Source organism: Aulonocara stuartgranti (assembly GCF_965226115.1).
Source record: "Aulonocara stuartgranti genome assembly, chromosome: 16".
NCBI classification, from domain to species: Eukaryota; Metazoa; Chordata; class Actinopteri; order Cichliformes; family Cichlidae; genus Aulonocara; species Aulonocara stuartgranti.
In genome coordinates, this window is record NC_138952.1 from 16,241,043 (window position 1) to 16,252,135 (window position 11,093).

General features: G+C 41.9%; 1 protein-coding gene across 3 annotated transcripts in view; it reads right to left on the bottom strand.

Moving 5' to 3' along the window:
• The window catches only part of lrp2a (low density lipoprotein receptor-related protein 2a), a 55,352-nt gene that overhangs the window by 31,603 nt on the left and 12,656 nt on the right, over window positions 1–11,093 (bottom strand). For all 3 annotated transcript variants that reach the window (XM_082509049.1, XM_082509048.1, XM_082509050.1), the window contains exons 12-30: window positions 10,016–10,239; window positions 9,382–9,588; window positions 9,092–9,294; window positions 8,808–8,948; window positions 8,411–8,614; window positions 7,776–7,968; window positions 6,641–6,766; window positions 6,401–6,531; window positions 6,064–6,201; window positions 5,676–5,957; window positions 5,298–5,537; window positions 3,715–3,834; window positions 3,149–3,265; window positions 2,676–3,056; window positions 1,775–2,023; window positions 988–1,199; window positions 719–903; window positions 391–619; window positions 80–257 (exon numbers count right to left, since the gene is read on the bottom strand). In XM_082509049.1, coding sequence (XP_082365175.1) covers window positions 80–257; window positions 391–619; window positions 719–903; window positions 988–1,199; window positions 1,775–2,023; window positions 2,676–3,056; window positions 3,149–3,265; window positions 3,715–3,834; window positions 5,298–5,537; window positions 5,676–5,957; window positions 6,064–6,201; window positions 6,401–6,531; window positions 6,641–6,766; window positions 7,776–7,968; window positions 8,411–8,614; window positions 8,808–8,948; window positions 9,092–9,294; window positions 9,382–9,588; window positions 10,016–10,239 — 3,760 coding nt within the window. The remainder of the gene's footprint in view (window positions 1–79; window positions 258–390; window positions 620–718; window positions 904–987; window positions 1,200–1,774; window positions 2,024–2,675; window positions 3,057–3,148; window positions 3,266–3,714; window positions 3,835–5,297; window positions 5,538–5,675; window positions 5,958–6,063; window positions 6,202–6,400; window positions 6,532–6,640; window positions 6,767–7,775; window positions 7,969–8,410; window positions 8,615–8,807; window positions 8,949–9,091; window positions 9,295–9,381; window positions 9,589–10,015; window positions 10,240–11,093) is intronic.

An 11,093-nucleotide genomic window follows, 5' to 3' on the forward strand; every position in this document is an offset into this window, starting at 1 on the left:
CATGTGGCCAACAAAATGGTCAGCATCAGCGGATAAAGATGAAGCAAAGACTAGATCAGGTTCAGTCTATTCATCATACCTGCTGGCTGCCTGGCTGGGTGCACTGCCACCAGACCCATGGGCTGAGGGAGGTTGAACAGCATCACTGTCTGGTTCTCCCCATGCCACTTATGAGCTCGCATCACACGGTTGATGTATCTGTCGGTCCAATACACAAAATCCTCAAAAATGGTAATTGCGTGGGGGTGTTGCAGTACCTTTTCATAGAGAGTAGCAAAAGAAAAAAAAGTGTGTCTCACACATGCTATTCAGAAGAAAACTGATTATTAACATAAACGTTATCATTATAGATGTATCACTAGCATAAAGTCTGCTATCTCATACACTCACCAGGTCACTGGCCAAGACTTGCTTCCTGTTGTTGCCGTTATAATCACAGAAGTCAATGAAATCCAAGTAGGCATCGGCAAAGTACAACAAATTGTTTGGGTAGTCTATGGTTAGACCATTAGGCCAGTACAGTTTGCTGCTTATGATAACAGTTCTTTGCTTTCCATCCATGCTGGCCCTCTCGATGCGGGGGTTCCTCCCCCAGTCGGTCCAGAACATCAGGTGAGCACTAAATCAAAAAACTCTCTCTTAATATCAACTTCTTTGGTGATGAGAAGCTGTGACCATAAAATACAGATTAAAACACACAGATCCAAATTCTTCTCACCTGTCTCTCGGGTCCAGCACTAGACCTCGGGGGTTGGTTACATTTTCACTCACTAACACAGTTCGGTGGGTGCCGTCCAGTTTAGACACTTCAATTGTCTCCAGGACGTAGTCAGTCCAGTACAAGTTCCTCCCCACCCAGTCCACTGCAAGGCTCTCTGTCACAGTCACTCCACTGTCGAATATCTGTGCATTAGAGACTCATTCTTAGTTAATGTGCTTGACGGTCAAATCTGACTTCATTCAAAGCTGTTTGCAAACTACACTCACCACGACTCTGTCGCTGCCATTTTTGTGAGCACTCCAGATTCTGTCCTGGCTCGTATCAGACCAGTAAACCCGCTCAGTGACTGAGTCAAAATCTAGGGCGACAATGTTGCGTCCATCTCGAACAAGTGACCGGACTACGTTGGGTTGGGTGGTAATGTCATCTTGTACAATTTGATTCCGACTTGCCACCAACAGGAAAGCCTGACGAGAATCTATAAACATGAATCAAAATCCCTGTTATCTATTTTTCAGTTTCCATTCTTGTGCTAATAAGAGGACTTATCAGCTTTTGTGTGCAGACCAAAACCATACAAAAGACGGTTAAATAGCCCCTACTCAAATGACAATCCTTTGGGAAGGAGCTTTTGTCCAAATAAGGTCCTATTGTATTGCAAAGTCTTTCAGCGGGTTATCTGTTGGGAAGAGGAGCTCATGTCAGGCACGCTCCCCATACACAGCCCTTTGTTTGTGATTATGTCCTAATTACACTGGTGATGGGCAGTGAGTGACATACATGTTATTTGCCTTATCCTATGAAATCAGAGCAGCAAAGAGAGACAGGACAGAAGAAAAAGAGTGTCAGTCTTGCAGTCTAGGGTCTAAGCTCCCCTTTTGATGTGCCTCCTTACAAGAAGAAGCACAGTGGAGAAAGTATGTGCTGTATAGGCAAATGACTACAAGGCTGATGATCTGCCTTTTTCCTACTTTTATCCATCATGAGATTATGGATAGTTTTTAAATGAGTTGTATTCAGTGCACAGAAGGTTTGAGCTGTATCCATCCTCACCTGATGCCTTGCAGGTACGCTGGTCTGCTTCAAGAGTGTAACCATCCTGGCAGTGGCAGCGGAAAGAGCCTCTCTCATTAAAGCAGTGCTGGCTACATAGTCCAGGGGGATTACACTCATCAATGTCCTCGCAAGTTTTGGAGTCATTGCTAAGCTGATAACCCACAGGGCATGTGCACTGGGCCCCAAATGGACCTTGGATACATCCATGGGTGCAGCCAGCATTGTTGTCTGAGCAGCTCTCCTGATCTGAGTTAAAAGCAGGGAAAAGACAATTAAGTACTGGGGAAAAAAAGTCAATTAGGCCTTTAATAAATATGCAGCAATCTAATAATAAATTTTAAAAAAAGCAGTCACTACATTAATTAGGTATCCTCAGAAATATTATTCTGAGCCAGAACTATTTTTATGCCTGTTTGTGGTACATAATGAATAAACATCTATATAACTATTAAAACACTAAATAGAAATGCTGCATCTGTTGAAACATGAATCAAAACTACAACTGCAGAATTTCTAGCAGTGATTGAGAGTTTGCTTGTTCCTACCTGGCAAAGGTTCATCTGAAAGTTGTGAGAAGGGCAAGAAGGGAAAATCACAGATCATTTTCAAGTTAATACAGGACAAATCACATACATGCTTGATTTTAAAATGAGAATACAAAGACAAACCGATGGCATTCAACACAAAATTTCTGTGAATTTAAGGCCCTCCTGCTTATAGAAAACAAGAACCAGAAAATTGTCAAATTAAACTAAATCAGCTGAGAGATTGATCCTGTTTCGCCATGTGATGTGAAAATGTAATTGAATTTGGTGAGGCCAGACTCAAAAATAAAACAATTAAGTGCTGATATCCAAAGATTACGGTCTAAGCTGAAGAAAGCAGAGAACAGACTTACTGCAAAGGGGAGACTCGTCAGCACCATTGGGGCAATCAGGAGTGTTGTCACACACTGTGGTGAGGTTTATGCACACACTGTGACCGGGACACTGCCACTGCCAGCTTGGACACCGGAAAGGTGGTGTGGGACAGTCTCTTTCATCACTCATGTCTCTGCAGTCGTTGTCCCCATCGCAAATCCAACTGCGGAGCACGCAGTTTCCGTTATCGCAACGGAACAGCGAGGAAGGGCAGGTGCGAGGTGGGCAGGCGTGGTGCTCATCACTGCCATCCTCGCAGTCTGGATGACCGTCACACTCCCATGAAGATGGGATGCAGCTTCCGTCTGATTGACACTGAAACTCACTCTCGTGGTGGCACATCCCTGGGGGCCTGGTAGCTGAAAAAAATTTAAATACATTAGCAAGCTAAATAACTATGCAGGACTTTGCTAGTATAACCTCTGACCACTGGAAGCATTTAAATACTTACGACAGTTCTGCTCATCTGAACGATCGCTGCAGTCAAAGACTCCATCACATCGGTAGTAGGAGTTGATACACTGGTGACCCCTGGAGCACTTAAACTCATTCATAGTGCAGTTGTATACTGAAAAAAATCCAGCCACATACATTAATGCTGATATTTTATATTTCTGAGCTTAGCTATTATGCATATAGATCAATAAATTAAGAAGCTTGGGAAATGTTTGTTGAATATTAAAGAGGATACTGTAATGCATGAATGACCGAACAAATTAATTAATTCCTTATAGGGAAATGGGCTGTATGAATAAGACACCAGTTCATAACAACTTCTCAAAGTAAGAGACCAGGCTGCAGCAAGTCTACAATTAGATCTTCAGAAGTCAAAGTGATCTAGTGAGCAACTAATATTATTAGTTTTATAACTGCAGGCAAAATGAAATTAAACTGATTTTATCAAACACGCACATGTGCTCTAAACACAATGCTTGGCACACTGCAAGTAAGCACCACACTAAACCAGCAAAGTTTATGGGGCTAGCAACTCTGTGTATAATCTAGAACGCTACTTACTGCATCCCTGCTCATCCGCCCCATCCACACAGTCCCTGTCTCCATCACAGACATAGTTAGGATCTATACAGCGGTGGTCTGGACACTGAAACTGTCCCGGATGGCACGTGTTTCCCAGATCTGTCAACGCAAAATGTTAGAAAAAAACATGAGCCTGTGAGTTCATCTCCTTCATTAGTGGGCAATGCATATAATAGTGTACAAGTCTTAGCTTAAAACGATGTTATTTTTAAGAGGAAAAACAACCATGCTTCTTCAAAATCTAATCAGTGGCAACGTGCAGCGAGTCCACAAAAGAGTCAGTGTTCTCCAAAGAAATAAACAGGATCTTATTAGGGAACTTGGGTCTGGTAGGGAGTTGATGTGCATGTTGCCTGAGGAGTTAAATCATTAAAATAATATTTATAAAATATTAATCTTCACTAGCCTACTGACTAGCTTTAACACACTCACACACACATATATATATGTAACGAAAGTTTTTTCAGAGGACTCTCTGCAATCCTGTGAAAAACTAATACAACCTCACTGGTTCTATATATATTAAGAGCAAATAGCAAGCAGGTGCTGCTAATCTAATGCACCTAATTAACTGATTATTAGTGAGTATCAAAGGTTTTGCCAGATTGCTCATCTGTTGCTGCATCTGCTCATCTGTTAACACAATGCTGCAATCTGCCCAGGAGTGGAAATCTCATCAAATTCACCCTAAGGTGAGATCATAGAAAACTTAGAGAAATACAAACGCCCTCCCCAAAAAACAATAATTACATCTCAGACTCTACAGGCCTCACTTAGCAATTTAAATGTTATATTTCTTGAGAGTATCGTTAGAAAAAGACTGCACGAGTGTGGCTTGTATGGGTTCCCAGGAGAAAGCCTCTCCTTTTAAAAAATGAACGTGGCGGCATGGTTTAGGTTTGCAAAATTGCATTTAAACACACCAAAGATTTTTGGAACCACATCAAAGATTTTTGGAACATTTGTCAGATAGATGAAACCACAGTGTAGATGTTTGGCCACAATGCACAGAACCATATTTGGGCAAACCAAACACAGGATACCAGTACAGACATCTCCAGCTATCAAGCATGGTGGAGGAAGGGTTATGAATTGGGCTTGTTTTACAGCCACAGCTCTCACCATCTTTTGGTCATCGACTTGACTACAACACCTCTGAAAATCAAAGTATTCTAGAGTCAAATGTGACAGCTGTCTGACAGCAAAAGCTTAGCTGAAATCGAGTCATGCTACAAATCAATCAAGCAGCAGATTTACAACAGCATGGCTAAAAAAGAATCAAGCTGTTGCAATGGCCCAGTCACAGTCCAGGCTTCTACCTGACTGAAATGTTGTGATTGAACCTTAAGAAAGCTGTGCATAAACAAATGCCTGCAACCCCCAGTGAAATAAAGCAACGATGTAAAGAAGAGTGGGCAAAATTCCACCACAATTAGATGAGAAACTGATAAATTCATACAAAAATCAGTTACTTTCCCGTGTGTATTGTGTTGAGATACCATGATAAATCTCTAAGCAAATCCTATTTATGTTAAAGTGTTAGCTTCTTTAACAGCACTTACGGCAATCAACTTCATCCGAACCGTCGACACAGTCATTATCAGTGTCGCAACGCCAGGTGTGTGGGATGCAGCGGTGGTTGGCGCAGGTAAACTGATTGGCAGGGCACGTTCCAGGCACGTGTGTTGGGCAGTTGATTTCATCGCTGTTATCAAAACAGTCATTTTGCCCATCACAGCGCCATCCTGCAGGCACACAGCGCTGATTGGCACAGGTGAACGCAGAGGGGGAACAAGTGGTGTCTAAAACAAAAGAAAAGGTATCATCTTTAATTTAAACCATATTAACATAAGCTGAGTAAAAACCCAAAGGCAAGATTTTTTGTAGGGTTTATGTGGGATTATATAAGCAACTAAATTAAAGAAAAAAAAATGCATTACTATTAATGCCACAGTTGACTTCATCACTGTTGTCATGGCAATCATCAACACCATCGCATCTGTAGCTGTTTGGGATGCATTTGCCGTTGCCACAGGAGAAAGAGTTGGCCCCGCACTGCAGTGTGGGGGGCTCATTGGAAAGGTCCTCCACACAAGCCCGTTGGTCTGGCGACAGCTTCATGCCATATGGGCAGCCACACACCCTCTGCGAGTCTGGGGCTGGGAAGCAGAAGTGGCTGCAGTCTCCATTAGGATTTGCCGGCCTGTTGCAGAGGTTGGAACCTGAGAAGAGGAGTGGAGGCTAATTAACAGGAATATGACTGACAATTGCAGGCTGAGGCTACGCATGGCAAGCGGAGTGAGAAGAACAGTGAATAAAGGTACTCACCAATCTGAGAGTTGGAGTTGAAAGATTTGACATGCATGATGCCGCTAATGCCTCTTCTGATAATGACCATCTCCCCACCGTCGGTCTTGCGCACACGTACAATGCTTCCCATGCGCCAGTCAGTGAAATATGCATAGCCTTTAAGGGACAGGAGAAATGGAGCACAGCCACAGTTACTTCATCTTTCACCGACATCTGCTAACAACAATTGTCCATTTAACATGATCATCACCAAAGCAAGACATGACAGTTTTTGGTAATCAAAACTCACTCATCATTTAGATCGAATGTATGATATTGTACTAGATAACAGGGTAACTTAAAGCTGATGCCTAACCTTCAAAAATGGTGAGACCAAATGGATGGGAGATCTGGGATATGCGGTCCAAAGAAAGTCTGTTCCGTCCATCAAAGTTGCTGTGCTCTATTTTGTCAAAGAAGGCATCCACCCAATACAGACGCATAGAACTGTGAGGACAGCAAAGCAAAGAAATATCAATTTACAATCAACAGCCACATTGAAGCTAAGAGTGGCCCATAGTTTATGGGTAAAAAAGAGTAATGGTATATTGTTCACCTCCAGTCGATAGCTAGGCCATTTGGCCAACCAAGAGTAGTGTTTACAATAGACAGCGCATGTGACCCATCACCCCAAGCTCTCATAATCTTCGCTGGCCGGTACCAGTCAGTCCAAAAAATATACCTGATGAAGAAAATGAATAGCACAACATATTTAATTCAGAAACTCTCCCACTTAAGCAAAACCATTAAACTGCATGACATGTTTATCTGAACTTTTGTCAGCGCAGAGCATTTTTGTTTATTTGTTTGTTTTTTTAAGCCAACTTCTTAGTCTTCATTACGATACTGCCTTTCACATAATCAGCTAATCTCAGCTATTTGGCACAGGGGCCTTATGACTTTGAGGCCAAAGGAAATAACAGCTTGTCCTAAATAATCATTCTTTTTAATCAAGGCAGAGTTTAATTTGTGGATACTTTATGAATGGGTGACCAGGGACCGCACTTTGCATGGGACTGCATGGCATTTTTATGCCTCCTAGCTGTATGAGCTGTATATAATTTAATCTTTAATTTCACATGGGGGACAATATGACATGAAGAGACACAGCAAATGTGAACTCTACAGATATGGTGCGAATTTATGTGAACAGCAGCTGAATGCAGTTTTTACAGTTACTAGTATAGAAAAAGGCAATATATTAGTGCAAGAACATTAGAGCATAAGGTTAGATGGACAAACTTGTAGTTTTACATTTTCCTTCAGTCCACTGTAAAGCCCTGGCAAAGAGAAGATGGAGGCATTTCCCAATCATGTTCACATATGGCTTCTTCTTTGCATCATAGAGTTTTAACCTGCATCTGTGGCTGGTACAGTGAACTGTGTTCACAGACAGTGATTTATGGAAGTTTTTCAGAGCCATGCAATGATTTCCATGATAGAATCATGCCTGTTTTTAGCACAGTGCCACTTGAGAGTCCAAAGTTATCAGGGTTATTAGCTATTTTTGGCCTTGTGCACATAAATTTCTTCACATTCTCAGAATGTTTTGATGCTATTATGCACTATAAATGATGAGATATTCAAAGTCTTCACAATGTACCTGGTGCATGTAATGGTGAGCATGAATTTGCTTTAAGGAAAAACAGACAGAAAAATACTAACAATTCGTTGATGTTAAAGTGATTTACCCAATAAGAGGATGCACTACAATGGCTCTGGGGTTATTGAGGTTACGAATGATGGCCCTCCTGGACTTATCAGCTAGCTTCATGACGGATATGCTTCTATATCGGGGGTCAGTCCAGTAGAGGTTCTTTGAAATCCAGTCGTAAGCCAGGTCCTCCACTCCGTCTACTCTGTTGGCTGCCAGTACCTCCCTGCCTGTGCAGATCAAAGCAGTCAGAGCACCGTTTAACATAGAGATGAAAGAGGAACACATTTAAATAAATAGGCTGTCAGCTTCCATTTTCCTCTTCCGGACCAGACAGAAAAAACTAGAGCAACTCCAAAAACAACACCCCTGATCAGAGCAGTGCTGTTTCTTTCTTCCTCTGTGTGTGTGTGTGTGTGTGTGTGTGTGTGTGTGTGTGTGTGTGTGTGTGTGTGTGTGTGTGTGTGTGTGTGTGTGTGTGTGTGACATAGTAGCTACTTTCACTTCATAACAAGAAATTCTTGGTCCTTATTATTTCTATTTTCAGGTCTTTAGGCTGATATCAGTTATATGAAATATGATCTATTTTACACGATCTGTGCTCCTGTCAGTTCCCTCCCCCATAGCAGCAGCCATATCTTTAGTTTAAATTCAGCTAGACAAGATGCTCACCTGTCCCATCCACCTTCTGTTTATAGATAATATCTTTGGCTGTGTCTGAGAAGAAGATGGCATCATCCTCAGCACTAAAATCCACTCCAACAAAGTAGGAGGGGGATCCAGTAACAGGGAGAATGATGTCCTCTTGAGTAGAGAGGTTGAAAGGGATCCCTCTTATAGCCAGCTGGCTGGAGAACAGCAGAAACTGTCTCACGGCTGTGGGTTTGACATCAGCAGACAAGATTAAAGAAAACGGACATTAGTGACACAGAGCTGAGTAGAAAACAGTATAAAACTCATGTTGATTTCTGTATACACACTATTTTTGGCATTTTAAACCAAGAAACATACTAAAGTCTGCAAAAAAAACCCAAACTTGCAACAATTAAACACAGAAATAATCTCTTACCTAAACATCGCTTGCCATCAGCATGCAGGTCGTAGCCCATGCGACATTTGCAGCGGTAACCCAGTCCTCCATTGTCACTCCTGTGGCTCAGGACACAAATCTGCTCACATCCACCTCTGTCTACACTGCAAGGGTTTGGCACTGGACACAAAAGAAAGCAATCCAGGTTACTGGAAAACTTATATAATCTCGGTAGACTTATACTTTACATTAGTAGGAACCATGAGAAGTATGAGCAGCATCAGGACCATCATAATGAAGATTTGTTTCTCTGATGGTCTTACCTTGTGGCTGCTTCAGCTGATGTATCACTGCTACTCCATGTGGGGTCTGAGATGTTCTGTAAACCACTTCAGAGCTTCTATCTGTAAACTTGTTGGCTTTCATCACAGCCATCTTGGTCCAGTCCGTGAAATAGACATTGTGCTCAAACAGACTGATGCCAAATGGATGAGGGATCACAGTACCTCCGTGAACCACTGTTTTTCTATCAGAAAAAACATTAGGGATGTTTATTTATTAGAATATATAAATGAAAAATCTTACTACTTGTTGCATTTGATTAAGTATTTACCTATGCAAGCCGTCATAGGTTGCAGTTTCAATGTAGTCATAGCGGCTATCAACCCAGTAGACGCGCTTAGCTTCTATGTCTAGTGTGATACCAGCTGGCCAGCCCAATTTACTGCTAATGATACCATAGCGGTTGGTTCCATCCATGAAGGCCCGCTCCAGGCCCGGTTGTCCATTCAGTGACTCCCAATCTGAGAAGAACATATACCTATGAAAGGAGGGGAATATATTGAAGTGGGATTATTAGATCACAGCTTCTACATATAAAAAGTACAGCACATGTATTGTCTAACAGAAACTCCTACAAAATCTTTAAAGGATTTTCCTCTTTTAATTAAATCCAGCATGTACAGAATAGCTATATGTCTCCAACGTGGGTGGCTGTACATTAATTTAGGATAAGCAATTTCTCTGTAACCACCTGGCTCTCCTTCCCCCATGAACTAAACTATTGGATTACAATAAGGGTCATCACTTATATTGCTCCTCACTAATCCACCCAGGGCAATCTGCTAATCTCACCTGCCTCCCCCCCCCTCCACCCCATTATTCCATGCCAATGGAGCACGACAGATACTGAATGTGGGGATTGGGAATGGAAACACAGATGAATGGAAACTGGGAGATGTGCTTACCCGACAGTGGGGTCCACCGCCAGTCCTCTAGGGTTTCCGAGGTTTTCAGTGATGAGTGTGACCCGGTTACTTCCATCAAAGTCCACCATGTCAATCCTGTTGACGCTGGCCTCCACTACATACAGTTTATTGTTCACCCAATCCACTGCCAAATTCTCAGGGTAGTCAACTGATACATTTAAAACCACCTGCATGTTGGAACCGGCCATATCCACGGAAAACACCTGTACACAAAAGATGCCATTGTTTTCAGAATATTAGTCTTTAGGTGGTCACGCTTTAAGAAAAAAATATAGGAACATTTTACAGGCTTCATTCATCTGCTTTCTAGTGAATCTAAATATAATGCTTATCCAGTCTCATTAAAGTAAACCCTAATATTAGCTTTATTTTTTATTTATGTATGTATTTTTAAGACCATAGGCCCAAGATTTTGTCTGTCACCACTGAAATTAAAGCCAGTATGAATGTGGATTGCATACTGGCATACAGTTATAGCTTAAAGCTTTGACAAGTAAGTATTTAAGTGCAATATAGAACAGTCAAGAGTCAAGGAAGCATCAGACAGTGTGTTTGCTTATTTAAGTTTTCTGGCTTTTGACATTTCTGTCAAGTTTCTGTCTCCCATTACTATGAATTCAACAGATTTTTGGAAAACTTGACAGTGTGCAGGTGGTTAGACGGGCACTGCTTTTAGCAGCTCTGCTTCATTTGAAACAAGATCCACACGTCTTAAAAGCAGGATTTCAACTGACCTGTTTAAAGAGAAACTGAAGATGTGGAAATAGCCTGGTAGTTTAACCTTTCCGGTTGCATTCACATGCCCTGTTTGTGCTCTCCCTACTTTTAATCGGACATGCTGCCATGGAGGTGGCTAATATTCACAGATGCCCAGTCAGCGGTAAAGTCATGTGAGAAAGTTTTCACAGGACTCTGTGTAATACTGTGAAAAACTAAGTACACTTTTGCTGCTTACATAGGAATCAAGAGGGTAAGCAACAGCCAGGTGCTGCTAATCTAATGATTATCTGATCATCAGCACGTGTGAGCGCTTCTATAACAGCAGAAGCTTTTTCAG